This window comes from Paramisgurnus dabryanus, chromosome 20 (assembly GCF_030506205.2).
Source record: "Paramisgurnus dabryanus chromosome 20, PD_genome_1.1, whole genome shotgun sequence".
Classification (NCBI taxonomy): Eukaryota; Metazoa; Chordata; class Actinopteri; order Cypriniformes; family Cobitidae; genus Paramisgurnus; species Paramisgurnus dabryanus.
Genome location: NC_133356.1, coordinates 979,201 through 999,002, shown reverse-complemented (window position 1 = coordinate 999,002; position 19,802 = coordinate 979,201). Strand labels below are relative to the sequence as shown.

Sequence of the window (19,802 nt, the reverse complement as noted above, 5' to 3'; positions counted from 1 at the left end):
TAAAATTATGATTTTCCAGAAAAAAGCAAGATTACAGGATAACAGATACACATTTACTCTGGGAAACACTGCACTAGAACACACCTTACACTATGACTATCTTGGGTTAAAAATCAGCGCATCAGGCGGTTTTAGTCTCGCGGTAAATGCACTTAAAGAGAAAGCTAGACGAGCATTCTATGTCATCAAAGGCAAATTTAAACAAACAGACATTCCTGCTACAGTTTGGTGTAAAATATTTGATAGTGTAATAATGCCCATAGCTCTGTACGGTTGTGAGGTTTGGGGTCCACAATGCCTAACAGATTACTCCAATTGGGACAAACATCCAATGGAATCCCTGCATGCTGAATTCTGTAGAAATATTTTAAGAGTTCAGAGAAGAACACCTACTAATGCATGCAGGGCTGAATTAGGCAGATACCCCCTAATAATACACATCCAAAAACGCTCCCTTAAATTCTGGTCACACTTAAACTCAAGTCCCCCGAACACACTTCAATATGAAGCCCTTAAAACCCAAGAGAAGAGACCTAAAACCAGTCCCATCTGTCAACTGGCTCTAAAACTTCAGACGAGAACTAATAAACGCAAACAAACCACAATAAACCAAATCATTAAAGAAAGTCAAACTTTATATTTGGATCATTGGGATAATGAAAGTAAAAACCAAAGTAAACTAGAATGTTATCGTGCACTAAACAGAAAATACAGTCTGTCAGAATATCTCTCCACAGTTAGAGATGTAAAGCAGAGACGAATCCTCACTAAATACAGACTCAGTGATCACAGTCTGGCAATAGAGAAAGGCCGACATAGACAAACATGGCTCCCAAAAGAAGAGCGAATCTGTGTCCATTGTGACAGTGGTGAGATCGAGACAGAGACACACTTTCTCCTTTACTGTGGTAAATATAAAGAGCTTAGAGAAAAACACTTTGACAAAATCTCAAAGCTCATACCAGAGTTTCATAGCTCTTCAGATTCAGATCAAATGAAGATGTTACTGGGGGAAGACAGACACCCATCAGTTGCTGCTAAATTCATTTATCAGTTACACACCATCAGAAATAATCCACAGCCCTGATCTTTTACAGTATTTTTATTTTACCTCTCATCTGCCCCCATAAATGTACATTTGTATACTTCATATGTTTATATTTCAAAGTCTACTTTATATTGTAAATATCCTCTGATTCTACTTTATTTCATTTGCAGTAGTACTTCATCCATCACCCAGCACCTTAACTTAATTGCACCTTAATGTTTGTTAATATTGTGTTATTGTATGTTTCTCGTTTTATGTATAATGCTTTGGCAATATTGTAAGTGACACAATCATGCCAATTAAGTTCTTTAAATTGAAATTGAGAGGGAGAGAGAGAGAGAGAGAGAGAGAGAGAGAGAGACGCGCGCCCCCTGCTGGTCAAAACGAGAACTGTGTGTTGTCATCTGAACCTAAATATACAGACAGTCAGAATGATACGGTTGTTTCTCAAGGCTGCATTTGTAGGGTGCATACGTCATCAAGACGTTTTATTTCAGAATATTAACATTTATAAAGTTGACTATTATTATTCTTAGTTAATCGTAAACTGTTGTAATAAGCTTTGTGAATGTAATGCATTGAGATACGGACAACGAGGTGAGCTGTTTTTCTTTATGGCAATGCAGTAACTTACAGGTGGGTCGCTGACAACACTGCTGTTATGTGTCGAAATAACATCGAGACAATTCACCACCATTCAACTGATATTTACAAATCAAAGATCTGTGCCATGAAAATGTGATGTCCTCTCCAAAAGACATGGTAGTTTGGATTATTCAATATAAATAGACAAACAAACATCAGTGATCAGTGAAGGTATAGATTTTATTGATGACTTCAGAAAAGACAGCGAGCGAGCGACAATCACGATCGATTAAATATTCAGAAGTATCGTTGTGTTTCTGAAGAGATGATGCTTTATTTGTAGTCCTGTGTTTAGACTACACGCTCGTGTCTTCTTCTTGTTAAAGGCGCTTAACTCCTCTGGAGTATTATCGCCACCTACTGTGCTGGATGGCAAATTGCGAAATCCCTCATCTTTGAATTTTGACAAAAATGGGTTTATCCATACAGTGGTTTGCCTGCGCTGGAAAGTATGGTTTTAGGTGATTGATTTTATGGAGTAAATGTGTATTTTGTAGACTGAAGACTGTTGCATTCGAGGAAAAGGGAAACCACAACAAGTCTCAAGGTGTTTTTTCAGTGCTTCATCAAATGAGGATTTCCAGTTAACAAAGTGGCTCAAGTTTCCATCCTCTTCATGATCTTCCAAATTATAAATGCCTCGAAATGCAATGTTTTTTGAACCCAGATTTATCACTATCAAGAATTGCTAAAACTTTATGGTTGGTCTCAACTTTTTCTTACTGATTACCGAATGTATATCTTTCTTCTGTCCTTTTATTACACTTAGGAAATTCAGAAGTTCCAACTCAGAAGCTGCCATATGTCCTGGAGGGTTGCCTTGATTTGAGATTATTCCCCTTTTCTCACCAAGAGCATTTCTCCAGTCCCTAAATCCATCCCTCTGGAATGTGTTGTTTGACCCTTTCTGACTGTTGAACAGTACACACACACACAACAATATGCTGCATCCTCAGATGGAGAGTACCGTAGCCAGGGGTATTTATTTTCCCACTCAACACTATACCTCCACAGCCTTTTCCCAAATTGCCTTTGGGGATATATATACTGGTCCCTACTCCATTTGTTTTGAAGTAGTGGCTTTTGCATTTATATAATACACGGTCATTGGCTGCCTTTGGACACAGTGAGTGCCATATTTTCACTGTCTTGGGAGGGCCCTTCACCTATTTCTTCCCTCTCTTCTCAATTTTTTTCAATTTTCAATTTAAAGAACTTAATCGGCATGATTGTGTCATTTACAAAATTGCCAAAGCATTATACATAAAACGAGAAACGTACAATAACACAATATTAACAAACATTAAGGTGCAATTAAGCTAAGGTGCTGGGTGATGGATGAAGTACTACTGCAAAATAAAATAAAATAGAATCAGAGGATATTTACAATATAAAGTAGACTTTGAAATATAAACATATGAAGTATACAAATGTACATTTATGGAGGCACATGAGAGGTAAAATAAAAGTACTGTACAAGATCAGGGCTGTGGATTATTTCTGATGGTGTGTAACTGATAAATGAGTTTAGCAGCAGCTGATGGGTGTCTGTCTTCCCCCAGTAACATCTTCATTTGATCTGAGTCTGAAGAGTTATGAAACTCTGGTATGAGCTTTAAGATTTTGTCAAAGTGTTTTTCTCTGCTCTTTATATTTACCACAGTAAAGGAGAAAGTGTGTCTCTGTCTCGATCTCACCACTGTCACAATGGGCACAGATTCGCTCTTCTTCTCCTTCTAAATCTTTCTCCTCCTCAACTGCCTGACTTCTCTCTCCTGTCTCCTCTGTTGAATTTAACATAATAATAATAATAATAATAATGTCATGTCTCACAACAGGCCAGAGTTCAGTTAACAGGTTTATTAACACACTAGCACAACCTGCAGGTCATGCTTATTTAAAGGTAATAGGCCATCTAATATTAAAGCTTTATTGTCAATGCAGATTAACTTATATTTTTTCATATTACAGAATAATAATAAACTCCAAACTACGGCATAGCACAAATGTAACTGTGTCTGTGAAAATTATGTTGGTGACTAAAAGCATCCAAAATAAATCAAAACTCTGTTACATTTCATTATCTGAAGTGCAGTCATCCTTTGCCTAGAAAATGCAAAACCATACACGTGTCATTTTTTTAAGAAGCTTCTTAAATTTTCAATTTAGGATGAATTTTATAGAAGTAGTTCATATATAATCTGGGCTCTTTGGCTGCTTTTTCTTCAATATTCAGTGCAAGCCATCTATCCCAAAAATACAATTTTTGTTTTCTAATAATCTGTTTGGCACAGATATATTTTTGTCTACAAAAATAATTACAAGCATTTAACCATACAACTTCAGACTAAATTATTTTTAAGATCATAGTTAATATTTTAATCAAGTGACCCTAAAAAACTTTTGAACAGTAGGTTTGAATCTCATTGACTGCGTTTACATGCAGCCAATAACCCGTTCAAATCCGGAATATTAGCAATAACCCGGTCGCGCACGTCCATGTAAACACCGGCAAAAACCCGAATATGCTCATATTCCTGTTTTTAAAATCCCGAATATTACCCCTGGGTTACCTCTTTTCTAACCCGAAACTTTGGTCATGTAAACGCGCATCGGGATATTCCCACCAAAAGGAACATTGATTTGTGTACTGCGCATGTTCTATTCGCAAGGAATCTTGTTCTTTTGAGTAGAGGAACTTCTTGTATGCGCCAAAAAATCCGCAGGGAGTAGAGGTAAGCATGGCGAGAGAGATGCGCCACACTTTTAGAGCGAGGAGGAAACCAATTGCAACAACCGCGTTTTTCACGTTAAATTAATATATAGCTATTTTTGTTTTTCAAAGCATACATGTATAATAAAGGCCAAATAGATTGTCAATAGTTATGAGAGTAACTTGCTTTTTTGTGTGAATTTGAATTCAAAATGTAATACTATGCTATTCATATTTCGTTAAATACAGTGAATGAATGAAAAAGTTAAAGATGACAGAATAACTGTAGCGTCGTCTGCATCTTGATTCAGTTTCTTAGATTAAAATTACTTTAATTTAACTGATCAACACAAATACAAAGCGGCATAACTGATTGCTTACCAGCATTAAAACCACTTAGAATAAAAACCTTTGGTTTTTTCTTTGTATACAGCGTCCGCTCCGTGGATAAGGATGTTGCAATAACGCCGGTGCACTTATTATTAACTGACTGAATACTTATACCTGACATTTAGATATGAAAGTTTATCATCAACAGTACCTGCGTGAAACATTATAAACATTGATGATCATACTGTATGCCGACTCGACTGTTTCTGCACGTTCTCAGTCCGCTTAAAGGCTTTTCATTCTATCCGCGTGAGGTAAACATGTTCTGTACTTTTTTACTTGCATGTATTTCTACATATTTTCGGCAAAGTAACACTCAGGATATAATGTAAGTTATTATAGATAGCATATAAGCTTGTTCTGAAAGGATGACAATTATAAAAATTATCCATCCAGCTTAATTTAGCCAAAATAATGATTTATTCGTTTTCATACTTTATAGATGTTAATTTATCTACTAATATATTATTGAAAATGCCATAAATAAATATTCATTGCCTTCTGTAAGCTATTGCATTCGTTTTGTACATTTATAGGTGCATAAATACTGTCTAATTTTTTATTTCTTTAAGACACGGTTGTGTTCTGTATTTACCGATGCTCTGTAAATATGCACTTAAAAAACCTTCTTGTTAGAAAATCGTTCTTCAATTAATTTTTTTTTTCAAAAATATATTTAGCTGAAGGCTAGTATAGCTTGTTAATCTTTTTCTCATAAAAGGAAAGACATGTAACTTAGCCTACCCTGCTTCTACATCGGTGCAGCTTGTTCTGGATTTAAATAATAATTTTATTTTAGTAAATGAAGGCGGTAAAACCGCATTGCGCAATAGTGAGCCACGCAAAATCACCGCATTTACCTTTTAATCACAGTTTACATCGGGATATTGCCAATTCCATGTATACAGGGGTAACTCTCTCTGCTCACGCATGTAAACGGGTTATTCCGAATGTTTCAGAAACCCGAAACCCGACCTTAACCTGACCATAACCCGAATATTTACAGCATGTAAACGTACACTCTAAAAAAACAAACGGTGCTATATAGCACCAAAACAATTGCTTTGGATCGTAACGATAGAAGAACCATTTTAGTGCCATATAGCACCGGTGAAGAACCAGTGAAGCACCAGTGAAGCACCAGTGAAGCACCAGTGTAGAACCATATAGGGGCCATATAGCACCACATATGGTTCTACATAGCACTATATGGTTCTACACAGGTGCTTCACTGGTGCTTCACTGGTGCTTCACTGGTTCTTCACCGGTGCTATATGGCACTAAAAATGGTTCTTCTATCGTTACGATCCAAAGCAACTGTTTTGGTGCTATATAGCACCGTTTGTTTTTTAGAGTGTAGTCATTGTATTGCATCTCATATTGTAGGCTATTTGCTGGATAACCATTAACTTTCTCACCTTCCTTCTCTTTGTCTGCTCATTTTCTGCTGGCTTTCCAAATGATAATTTAGTTTGTTGAAGCCTTTTCATTTTCGGTCATTTGAATGAAAACCACAGTCAGAAAATCACATCACGTGACGCGTCAACTTTATTTTAAGCAATGGATTTATGGGTATTGAAGTTTAAGTGAGATGCGCGAGCGAGACCGTCTCGGGTTACGAATGTAACCATTGTTCCCCGAGAAGGGAACGAGACGCTGCGTCGCCGAAGCTACGCTATGGGAACGCCCTCTGCGTGATTGCGTCTGAAGCACGTATGTCAAATCAGTCCAATGGTCAAGTGACACGTCATAGGCGGGTGACGTGGGAACCAGGAAGCTATAAAAAGAGCACCCAGCAAGCCAACTTCAGCTAAATTGTGCCGAAGCAAGGCGAGACAGGGATGCAGGGAGTATGGCAGGGAGACGCAGCGTCTCGTTCCCTTCTCGGGGAACAATGGTTACATTCGTAACCCGAGACGTTCCCCTTCGAGGGAACTCGAGCTGCGTCGCCGAAGCTACGCTATGGGAACGATGTACCAAAACACCATACTACCAAATGCCTGTCTGTGTGTAAAAACGCGCACAGCTTAAGACATGAGCACCTGGGCTCCAGGCGTAGCACCAACATCTAACTCGTAAAACCGAACGAATGTGAGCGGAGAGGACCAGCCTGCCCCATCACAGACATCCTGCATTGAAGCCCCTAGCCACAAGGCCTTAGAGGCTGCCATACCCCGGGTAGAATGAGCCCTGACGGCGATAGGTGAAGGCCGTCCAGTGGTCTCATAAGCCAGAGAGATAGTCTCAACTATCCACTTACTGAGTGTCTGCTTGGTCGCCGGCAGGCCTTTCTTGGGCGAGCCAAAGCACACAAACAGTTGCTCAGACCTCCTCCACAAAGAAGATCTGTGAACATAGGCATCCAGTGCTCGCACTGGACACACCAAGTTAAGCTTTTCCTGATTCCTATCCCTAAATGGGGGAGGACAGAGGGCCTGAAGTACGACAGGTCGTGGCACATTAGTCGGTACCTTAGGCACATAGCTGGGCCTTGGGTACAAGAAAGCCTTAACCATCCCCGGTGCGAATTCAAGGCACGTAGGGGAAACCGACAGGGCCTGAAGGTCACCCACTCTCCTCAGAGAAGTGACTGCCAACAGAAGTACTGTCTTAAGTGCCACAAACTTGACTGGAACGGTCTCAATGGGCTCAAACGGAGCCATGGACAGACCTTCCAGCACAACGGCCAGGTCCCAAGCTGGGACCCTGGGTCGGACTACAGGCCTCAGCCTCCGAGTGCCACGAAGGAAGCGAACCACCAGCGGGTCTCTCCCAAGGGATTGCCCGACCAAAGGAACATGGTAAGCCGAGATGGCCGCCACATACACCTTCAGTGTAGAAGGAGATAACCCTGCGGTGAACTTTTCCTGCAGAAACTCCAAGACTGTACCAATTGGGCAGTTCACAGGGTCATGCAGGTGTTTGCTGCACCAGGAAGTAAAGACTCTCCATTTAAAGGCATAAAGCTTCCTCGTGGAGGGAGCTCTGGAGTGAAGAATGGTCTCAGCAGCCTCAGCTGAGAGACCAGATTCTATGAGTCTGGCCCCCTCAGTGGCCAGACCCACAGTTTCCATAACTCTGGGCGGGGGTGAAGAATCGAGCCACCCGCCAGAGAGAGGAGATCCCTCCTGACGGGTATTTCCCAAGGTGAGCCGTCGAGGAGGGACACCAGGTCCGAGAACCATATTCGGTTCGGCCAGAGTGGGGCAACCAACAACAAGCGGACGTTGTTGCGACGAACCCTTTCCAGAACTCCCGGGAGCAGAGCGATCGGGGGAAAAGCGTACAGCCGTAGCCTCGGCCATGGCTGAACCATGGCATCCAGACCCAGCGGTGCTGGATGTGTGAGAGAAAACCATAGCCGACAGTGTGTCGTCTCTCTGGACGCAAACAGATCCACTTCCGCCTGGTAAAATCTCGTCCAGATGGACTCCACCACCTGAGGGTGGAGCCTCCACTCCCCGGGCCTCAGCCCCTGTCTCGACAGGACGTCTGCTCCCTGATTCAGACACCCGGGAATGTACACTGCTCTGAGGGACAGCAACTTCCCCTGTGTCCACAGAAGGATATGCCGCGCCAATTTGTACAAAGGGCGTGAACGCAAACCCCCCTGGTGGTTGATGTACGCGACTACCGACGTGTTGTCTGTCCGGACTAACACGTGATGGCCCCGCAGGTGAGGGATGAAACATCTCAGGGCGTAGAACACTGCCATCATCTCTAGGCAATTTATGTGCCAGCTGAGCTGTCTGGCCCCCCATAATCCATGAGCCAGATGGCTCCCCATAGTTGCTCCCCAGCCTGTGAGGGAAGCATCCGTTGTCAGCGTAACTCGACGGAACTGAGCCCCCAACATCAGTCCTTGGGAGAGAAACCATGGTCTCTTCCAAAGATCTAAGGCACGAAGACATCTGCGCGTGACCTTGATCAGACGGAACGGGTTGCCCCTCGGGGAAAACCCTTTGGTTTTGAGCCACCACTGTAGCGGTCTCATGTGAAGCAGCCCAAGGGGTATCACATTGGACGCTGCTGCCATGAGCCCCAACAACCTCTGAAATTGTTTTACAGTGTGTGACTGGCCTAACTTCACTCTGCCTACAGCCAAAAGAATGGATTCCACACGAGCAGGGGACAGATGTGCCTGCATTGTCGTTGAATCCCATATAACGCCAAGAAAAGCTGTCCTCTGTACTGGAGAGAGCATGCTTTTCTTTGCATTTAGCCTTAACCCCAGTTCTCTCATGTGGGTCAGCACAGCATCTCGATGCTGCGCTGCCATACTCTCTGATTGGGCTAAAATTAGCCAATCGTCTATGTAGTTTAAGACACGGATGCCCCGGAGTCGTAATGGAGCCAGCGCTGCATCCATGCACTTTGTAAATGTACGGGGTGACAGAGATAGACCGAAAGGGAGAACCCGATATTGGTAAGCCACGCCCCCGAAGGCGAACCTCAGGAATCTCCTGTGTTGCGGGAGGATAGATATGTGAAAATACGCGTCTTTTAGATCTATCGTCACAAACCAGTCCTCGGATCTGATTTGTGTGACGATCTGCTTTATAGTTAACATCTTGAACTTTAGGTTTGCAACAGACCGGTTCAGATGACGTAGATCTAAAATCGGACGTAACCCCCCGTCTTTCTTTGGAACTATGAAATAGCGGCTGTAAAACCCTGACTCCCTGTTGTGAGGAGGAACACATTCTATGGCTTCCTTGCACAAGAGAGTTTTTACTTCTTGTTCCATTGTTAGAGTCTGCCCAGCACCCACTATGGTAGATAACACGCCGTTGAATTGGGGTGGCTGGTTGCAAAACTGAATTTTGTAGCCCTTTTCTATTATTTGCAGAACCCACTGAGACACGTTTGGCAGGAGTTTCCACGCTGCCAAATTTTCTATAAGGGGGACCAGCCTCTCGAGACTGGCTTTTTGTGTACTGCTTAAACTTTTCCCGGTGCCCTGAACCAAACTGGCAGGGTTCAACCTGGGTGATATTAATGCCTCCCTCCTCGGAGAGAGGTGTTGCGTGCCCCGCGCACGAGTCAAACAAGAATATGAAGCCGCTGTGCCCCGAAACACACACTGCGGCGGGGTTAACACACTGGCATCCCGAGGGCATCGAGGAGAGACGGGCACCGTGTTGTGAGGTGACTGCCGGCTCTCCCCGATTGGGGGCTGCCCTCGGAAATATGACACTACGTCCCTCAGGACTTCTTTTTAGCCGACGCCTTCCTCGCCATAATAACAGCCCTCAGGTCTGTTTTCTGCTTGGATGATGTCTGAGCGCGACCGCCCGAACCCCAGTTTTTTTGAGGGGGACCACGAGTGGCAACACTATGCTTTTGCGATGCTCTATATGATGTCGATGGCTGCTCCCGCCCAGCAGCCCTATAATCAAGAGCACGGCGGGGGAGATAGCGTTCGAACGCCGCCGACTGCTTACGAGCCTCCGCAAATCTCTCGACGACAGTATTAACGGCATCGCCGAAGAGACCGGAGGGCGCAACGGGCGCGTCTAAGAGAAAAGCCCTATCTGAGGTTTTAAGCTCGGACAGATTAAGCCATAAATGGCGTTCCGTGGCTACGAGAGCTCCCATCGATCTACCCACGGCTTTCGCAGTTTCTTTAATCGCCCTGAGTGACACATCAGTGACTCGACGAAGCTCTTTAAATAAATCAGATGTACCCCCCGCCTCGGCATCTAAATCTTTAAGCAGTTCTGCTTGGTACGCCTGTAAGACAGCTAAGGTATGCAGTGAAGCCCCAGCCTGCCCTGCAGACTTATAAGCTTTACCCACTAAAGATGAGGTTAACCTAACCGGTTTCGTGGGAAGCGAAGGCGATTTTAATGATGACGCCGCAGCGGGGGAGAGATAGCTCGCAAGCGTCTGCTCCACCCGGGGCATCGTTAAATATCCGTGCTCACCCATCCCCACAATGTTGGAATACATGGTGGCGTGAGGGGTATGAACACGGGCTGAATACGGAGCTTTCCATGATCTCGACAGCTCGCTGTGGAGATCAGGAAAGAAAGGCATGTTGCGCCGCGAAGGTTGAGGTTTCTGTTTTAAAAAGCGCTCATCTAACATACTCTGAGGACGCGCGCTCTGAGTCTCCGCCGGCCAGTCTAATTTTAAGCGAGCCACGGCATTAGTAACAACCTCCATCAAATCATCGAACGCAGGGGACGAATGAGAAGGCTCCTCAGCGTCCACCACGTCGACAGACATAATATCGACTTCCTCGGACGACGATAAATGCAAATCTGGGCTCCCACCCTGGGCGGAAGAAACCGCAGCGCGTGCTTCCGAATCCAGAGACGGGGCACTAGATCCCGCGGGTGAAGGCTGAGAAAGGGGGAGACCCGTCTCAAGCTCGTCCGCGAGATCTAGTTGTGATCCCCACGATCGCAGCTTCCGCTCTGCCTCGGCAGCAGCGGGGCCAGAACCGTGGGGAACACGCGGCTCCCCACCCTCCTCGAAGAGTGCGAGCCGCGAGCGCAACGTACGGAGCGGCATCCTATCACAATGTGCACAACCACCCCTCTCAAGAGATGATCGTGCGTGTTGTGCCCCGAGGCACATAACACAGAGATGATGCGAGTCCTCGCTCGTAATGAAACGAGGACACGGGGAAGCACACTCCTTAAAACTTTGTTTGGACTTAGACATGATAATGACACACACTCGCTTGCTGAGGCACAAAGAGCTGAAGTTGGCTTGCTGGGTGCTCTTTTTATAGCTTCCTGGTTCCCACGTCACCCGCCTATGACGTGTCACTTGACCATTGGACTGATTTGACATACGTGCTTCAGACGCAATCACGCAGAGGGCGTTCCCATAGCGTAGCTTCGGCGACGCAGCGTCTCGTTCCCTCGAAGGGGAAACTGCGGTTCTCTCACAGCTGTATTTTGAATATTCAATGATTTTCTTTTTTTTTATAGCTGTGCTGATAATCTTAACTGTGAAGAGAAATCTATTAATCACATAAAGAAACTTGTTTGGACCGCACTGTGTAGCGTAATACCTCAATATGATTTTTTTTATCAGTACCAGACTGTAATAGCCTAATCTTATTTGATTAAATCAGGTCAGCGGTCACCTGCTGATGGTGGGTATGGTGAGTGATCTGACGCTCTGTCGCCCTCTGCTGTCCTGGCTGGTGCAGGTGCACTAGGACCTCGGTGTCATCCGCCTCATCCTCAGACAGATCCAGACTGAAGTGACCCAGATCAGACAACTGCAGCTCCTCCATCACATCTGACAACATCTCAACTTTACATGCAAATGCAGGTGTACATTGAGGTAAGAGCTACACAAATATTTTGCTTATCATCAGTGTACAGTAGTGAATTTTATCTGACACGTGCTTCAATCTGTAACCTGTGGAGACTGAAGTCTCCTCAATTTGATTTATAATCAGGCAAAACATGAAAAATAGTGCAAGGCTAAAGGGGATTTTGTAACATTCCTTGTAAAGTTTAAATTAAACAACTCAACGCATTTTAAGAAATCTTCTCACCACAACCCGAGAGTTCAGGACAAATCAATGTACCAATCTTCTCTATTAAATTATAGATAGCGGTAACAACATAAACAAACAGATTTTGTGGCCTGAACTTAACTTCTAATGGCGTCACTCTATCAAATTATTAGCAAAATAAATAACCAGTAAATGACCTTAGTTCATTTTAAAGCTAAAGCGTATCAACACAGAGGTGATTTATGCTCGCCTCGTCTTTTGGAGACCCAAACATTTTTATCTTCCACAAGTTATTTGTTCCAGAGGTCACTTTAGTCACTAGCCAGGTGATAAACAAGCACAGACCGGAAGTTCAGTTCGGGCCAGACGCCTAACTGCGACAACGTGCATCTGATGAATTCCTGAATAATGCATAATCACATTAGAGCTCAGTTTATTTCTAGTTAGTGTAATTAGTGGAAGATAACTTTAGACCACTTGCAGTTTCATTTATTGATCGTTTTCATTGGACTGAAAATAAATGCAGGCATTTTGCTGTGCCACAATCCAGCTGAGCAGCATGAGCGTCTCCAAGGGAACAGAACTCACAGCAGCCAAGCAGAACCAGGCCAAGGAGCTATTTCTGTGACAGGTCATTTTTATATGCAAAGCCACAGATGGCGAAGCACAACACACACCCAGATATATGTACACATCTAATACGGTTTGCTTTCAGGTCTTTCACTGTCAGGTGGCTGCTGGCTGGTCGGCTCACATAGTTGCGAGCTGTGAGCGCTGATGTGTCGATCGGTCGTGGCGTCGCGCAGATAGTGGAGAATCTTTGCCAGGCCGTGATCCACGACAGCCTGAGGTGGAAACATGAGAGGGCAGTTCCTCAGACTCAAAGCCTTCAGTGTGATTAGATTACCTGCGGTGGAAGAGCTCAGTAAACAAACACATGCTTCATCAAATCCTAGAGAAAACACACTAACATCTGTAGACACCCACTTCACGAGGAAGCTCAATTATTGGGTTGCCCACCAAAAGTAATGTTTGCAAGCACCTTATTGACAAAAAGAGAACTGTCAGTTAAAAAATAAAAAGACATTATTTTATAAGGAAAATGTATCTAAAATATTCATTTCTAAAGGTTTATTACATGGATTCATGGAGTCCCATGCAGGCACTACAGAATTTGAGATTAATTTAACAGTAAACTCATAAAGCCTATAAAATAACACAATTATTACTATCGTTTTATCATGCAGCGTCTTGAAAACGTAATGCCTTCAGATTTAATTATTTTTAAGATCATGAGAAACATTTCAGTCAAGTGGGCCTAAACATGAAATGGTAGCGTTGCAGTGTTTGTGTCGTCTCTTCAAAAAAATAATTCAGACTTCAATCAATTTGGTTTATGAAGTTATTTGTTTAGCATATTGTGATATGGTCATTATCTCAAGATCACTTGTGCTGGTTTTGTGATAAACATATTTCATCTTGACCTAGTCACTGCTTTCACTAAATGCTGATTCTGACTATGGTTATGGAGGATTATATTTCTGGTTAAAGACTGAAGTCATGTACACTTACCTGTGTTGACCAACAGCAGCAGCAAGACTTCTAAGTTTATTATTTCTCAAATCCAACCAAACTAAGGATGGCGAAGAGCTGAAAAAGAGCTCAGGAAGACGAACGCGTTCATTCCCCTCCAGATATAAACTCTACAACATGCACATCAAAGAAAACAAACTGTGTTTGATTGTAAATTCCCTGAACAAAACAAGACATAATGAACCACATTAGTATCCTGCTGAGAACCAGGAAAAAAAGAAAAAAAAATGGGAAATTGCAATTGACGTTATTTTGAAAAGCAAGTTTGCGTGCTCTGTACAAATAACTTATAAAACTCATATCCACTACAGAGGACAAACATGAATTGCTGCTGGGTCTCATGAGGAATATAACATTATATATTATATGAATACAAACACAAATCAACTCTCTACTCACCTTTAAATGTGTGTGTTTTTTTATATAGACTCAGATATGTCCTTTATTCCTCTTCTGCTCATGTCTGATGACGGTGAAGGGAGGTTTCTGTCTTGATTCAGTATTTCTTTATAGAGATCACTCCTGATCTTATCAATCAAAAGTGCTTATATTCTCAATCAGAAGCTCTAATATCTCTCCTGAAGCACACACACGCGTACTGTCAGCTGTGATGTTGTCAGTCGTTTCCATGGAGACTGCGCGTGACAGTGAAACCAAAACTAAAGTGGTCAGCGGGGACCAAATGATTTTCAAGCTTTTAAAATTGACACGGAGGGCGTACTGAAACATATTTTATTATACTTAAATAAATGGAGACATAGTTTACTTGATGACTGTGAAAAGCAGCTTACAACGGGAGAAATGTCTTTTAAAAATGACTTTGGGTAAACTGCTAAATACTCAAATGTTTTTAAAAATAGTTCAGACGAAAATATTTGTAGGCCTACGTATTATGTTTATGTGTGCATGAGAAAAGAGACAGCTTAGTTATTCATATAAACCATGTTTTTACTACAGTTAAAGTCGCCATGAAAAAATGAAAAACTGTCATTTGTTTTGTAATGTGTTTTATTTTTACAAATGACTTTTTTTATTAATGTGCCCTCATAATCTTTAATCAAAAACACAAATCTCCTCCCCTCCTCAAAACGATCTCTCTTTACTTCTGGTCATATGGTATGGCAGGTGGGCGGGGTCCGGGAGAAGATTGCTGCAATTAGCAAATAGCAACTTGACCCGACTTCAAATGATCCAATCAGATCTCTATGGACAAATTCAAATACAGCCCTGCCTTATTTCATTTCAGAAGCCGTTTCACTCGGATATACGTCACTACCATGGACTGTAAAAAATATGTACGTAGTGTCCGTGACGTCACCCATTGGTTTGTGAAGAGCATTTTTGAAGCTTAAAGTAGGCGGTGCCTGGCCTTCGCCATTTTGGCTGTGTGTCTCCGTGCATCACTCGCAGATAACTGAAATGGGTAAAGAGGCGGGCGTGGGTGAATCTGAGGTGGCTGCTGCTGAAACAACACCTGCCAGCACCATTCTAGTGACAGCAGTGCCAGTTTAACCGTCACTCAAGGGGCCATGCCCTTAAATATGAAGAACTTTTTTACGTTCATCACTGAGGGGCGACCTTCAGATCTCTCTGATGAAGCCAATACGGAAGTGACTTAAACTGCAATTCATCGACAGGCCGCTTGAGGCTCCAAAAGGGAGTCAATTCCCATAGACCTCCATGTTAAAATGCCCAACTTTACAGCAGAAAATATGTTTACAGCCTGGTACAAAAAGTGTTTTTGGTCTGTATAGTTAATTCGGCTCTTAATGACAACTGTGAGGGGGGTGAATTTTTGTAACTCATCCGTTTAAATGATATTAAGCCTTAAACTTCTGCATAATTAAGGGTGTGGCTGCATGAGTGACGGTTAAAAAGCCACTGCTGTCACTAGAATCGAGCTAGGTGGGCGTGGCTTTAACAACCAGCCACCTCAGCTTCACCCATGTCCCGCCTCTTCACCCATTTTCGGTTTCCACGGTGACACGCAGCCAAGATAGCGACGGCAGGCAACGCCTACTTTTAGCTTAAAGCAACACTATGTAGTTTTTTTTACCTTTAAATAATGTCTCTAAAATTATTTCAGTGATAGAACAACTCTTAACTGGACAAATTGTACTGTTGCTGCAACCTGAGCAGCCTCCTAGCTGCTACAAGCACACTCTGAAAGTGGTGGTGGAGGGTAGGAAACACAGCTCCGCCCCTCCCCCTGCCTGCAGAAGAGTGTCTGATACCAGGCACTGTTGCGCTTTTCAACCACATGGGGGAGCTGTAAGTCATTTTTACATGGAAACTACATAGTGTTGCTTTAAAAAATGATCTTCACAAACCAATGGGTGATGTCACGGACAATATGTCCATATTTTTTTACAGTCTATTGATGCTTCTGTTTCATGGCGACTTTAAAACCAAAAAAGATGGTTACTGTAGTAAAACCATAGTTTTAAAACAGATCTCAGAATATCGCGACTAACCACACAGTATCACATTTATGCCTTTGGCAGAGGCTTATCCAAAGTGACGTAGTTTCACTGGGAACATTTGCACTGCTATAGCTGATACAACGAGCTACATGAAGGAAATCAATGACTCTAAAGAGCTATGCAGTAATAAAGAATCGATTTTTCTTAGACTTAGGGGAAGCACAGCTAACACACCTCAAATAACCCAGCTAACAGGGAACGTTCCCATAACTTTGGCTAACGTTCTCTAAATGTTCTCTGAAAGTTAGATTTAAATAATGTTCTTATAACCAAACAAAAACATTTGTACAATGTCTAAAAAACGGGTCGTTTTTAACGTAACAACGTTTAAACATAATGTTTTTGTAACCTGTTAGGGACGTTAGGTAAACGTTCTTAGAACGTTAATATAATGGTGAATAGAATAACATTTTTAATATTTTTTTTAAATGTCAAATAAATCTTTGGTGTCTCCAGAGTACATATGTGAAGTTTTAGCATGTTAAAATTAACACTTTGTAGGTGTGATCAAAAATGTGCTGTTTTGAGCTGATCTCTGCACTAAATAACAGTGCTGTGGTTGGATAATGCAGATTAAGAGGCGATATTATTATAATAAGATCCTCTGACAAATGGGGAGCCAAATTTCGTTGACCTATTTTTCCACATGTTTGCAGAGAATGTTTACCAAAACTAAGTTACTTTTTCACATTTTCTAGGTTGATAGAAGAATAGCACTTAAACATGAAAAAGTCACATTTTCAGGATATGTCCCCTTTAATATAACAACACCGAACCGTAACCAAACAATAACGTTAATACAACGTCTAAAAACGTTTTAACGGTCCAAGAATATTAAAAATTAAACGTTTTCATAAATTAGTGAAACATTACGGAACGCTTTTTTATAACGTAAATTTGTTAGCTGGGAAAGGACGACTCCGATGTTAATTTTTGTTTAAAATAAAGCTAAAATGTTAATGACATGAAGAACATTTTAGATTACCTGGTCGAACGGGTAAAGAAAGACACACAGAGATTTAAATATAAAAAATCTCTCTCTTTTAAAAGAGAGAGAGAGAGAGGGGTTGATAATACTCTCTCCCTCTCTCTCTCTCTCTCTCTCTCTCATCGTTGAAGCTAGCACGCAGGCAGCGTCAGTTGCGGCAGCTCGTGCTTCATCAGCTCCGGGTTTTTCTACTGTTTGTTTCTGGAGACAGATAAAGAGATCAGATTCAGATCGAATCGGATCGTCGCTGTTCGTCTGAGATGCTCGTGATTTAGAGGCGTCGGTCATCAGTTTGTGTCGGACTGAAAGGAATGAGATCAGATCATCAATGTTTCACTGGGGCAAGTGGAAGAAGAGGATGGGCGCGAACAGTTCGTCCAAGAGACCGGTGTTCGACGATAAAGAGGATGGTCAGTCTCTTACCATCAGATATTAATGCATGATAAAGACACACATAATGCTTACTAATACACACAGTAGACTACTAATGTAACTAAAGAAACGTGTCACTGACATAAGCAACAATGCAGTTTAGTTTTGGCTAAATTAACTCACATAATCCTTTATTTTATCATTTAACATCATTTATTTATTAATGTGAACGAGCTATCTGTGTACACAAAGGCAAACATGTATAGATTGCGTTGTATAAAATGCTTTTTTCTATTGATTGTTTCTTTCTTTAAGTTGGGAAATGAAATGTTTGTGGATATCTCTGTGTGATCTGAATAAGAGTCATGAACAATTAAACATGGATGTTTCTTTTCTCATGCATGATCTTCAGACAGTTTTACACTATAAACCTGAGATCATTAATATAGTCACTGTCCTATGTCTGTTAAAACCCCCAGGAAAACAAATGGAAGTTTTTTGTTTGTTTGTTTTGACTGTGAATATGTTGGGAACATGCTAAGGACATCTGTAATGCATGTACTGATAAACATTGACAGAATTAAGATATAAACATGCAACTTACCGTCTCTCACCTCCATCAATACAGATCAATGATTTTTATGAGGTCACTTCTGCTTCACAATAGATTTTAGGTTGTGAGGTTAACTAATTGCTTCTTACACGTTGGTTGTTTTATAAAGGGTTGGAAGAAGTCAGTATGTCTCGCCTTAACTTCCTGTTTTAGTGGAAATTATGTCAATAAGACGCACATTCAAGGCACTACAGTGGATCTTTAAACTTTAAGGCTTTCGTTTAAAATAAATAGCCAATTGACATTTTGGTCCACAGATGCAAATATCCCATCTTTGATCTTTCCTTTAAATCTTTTATTTCAAATCCAATTTCTGCATCATTATCACTGCTGCTACAGATTATAGGCATAAAACCCAGACAATTAAATCATTTGCTGTTTAATTGGTTAATCAGTGAGGATTAGAGAGATCCAGAAGTATTACCCAAAGGAATTCAGCTGAAACTCAATATTTTGTACTTAGAAGAAACCACAGCATTGTTTCAAAAGACAAGACCCCAAGGAAAGGCCAGGAGGTCACAGAGACTAAATGAGGTTTATAATCATATCATTGTGCAATGACCCATTTAGTTGCCGCATAGACTCAACACTGAAGCCCCAAAATCACTATCGTAATGAATGTGAAAATGGTTATGTGCGGGTAAATGACTTCTGTTATCTACAGGACAAAGTGAAGTTGTTGTTTCGTCAGCACATGGGGTTGTGATGTCATTGAACGTGATCTATATACGATCAATTAACCTGAACACAGTCAAGATAAACGTCCACAACTCTGTCTGCTTTATTCGGCTGATGAAACACTGAAAAATGATCTGTAACACTTTCTGATGTTCTATATATTAGTTAACACTAGTTAATAAAAACCATTAGGTGAAGTAACACTGACAGAACGAATTGATCTTGGCTAATTTCTCAGTGTAATTGATCATAATAGATGTAATAGTAATGTAATAGATCATTCAATTTAACATCTCATCATTAACAGATCCCTCAGTAATTCTGTGTGAAAGACTTTAAAATGTGTTCACTTTTCTCAGCGCTCCAGAAGATTTTCACATTATAATCAATGTGCAGTGTTATATCTGCAGGAGTGCTGGGTTTATGTGACGTCATGCACACCACCGCTTTGATGCTGTGTAGACAAAACCGGTTTACTCCTCACGATGCAAACATTAAAGAGATAAAGAGAGAAGAAAGCTTGTGAGGTTTGTGTTAGAATCCTTTCGTTGTCTCATTGTGCTATCACTTGAGTTGTGTGTTATGCTGATTTGGCTCATGTTTAGTCTTAAAGATGCACACTTGTGTGTTTGTGTGTGTGCTCCAGGAAGGAAGTATAATTAAATGAAGAGTAAATGATGACTTTGGAGATTTGGATCTGTTCTCTTCCTCACACTTCTTCATTTCTGAGAGTGACAGCCGTGGTGATTTTACTGTCATATGGAAAAGAGCTTCACAGATTTCTTCTTTTGTGTTC

General features: G+C 41.8%; 1 protein-coding gene across 1 annotated transcript in view; it reads left to right on the top strand.

Annotated features, from left to right (window-relative positions):
- Nucleotides 1-17,480: 17,480 nt before the first annotated feature.
- Nucleotides 17,481-19,802, top strand: part of LOC135786541 (serine/threonine-protein kinase 32C-like) — a 41,571-nt gene continuing 39,249 nt past the window's right edge. Inside the window, exon 1 of the mRNA XM_065296000.2 lies at nucleotides 17,481-17,753. Coding sequence (XP_065152072.1) covers nucleotides 17,672-17,753 — 82 coding nt within the window. The 5' untranslated portion in view covers nucleotides 17,481-17,671. The remainder of the gene's footprint in view (nucleotides 17,754-19,802) is intronic.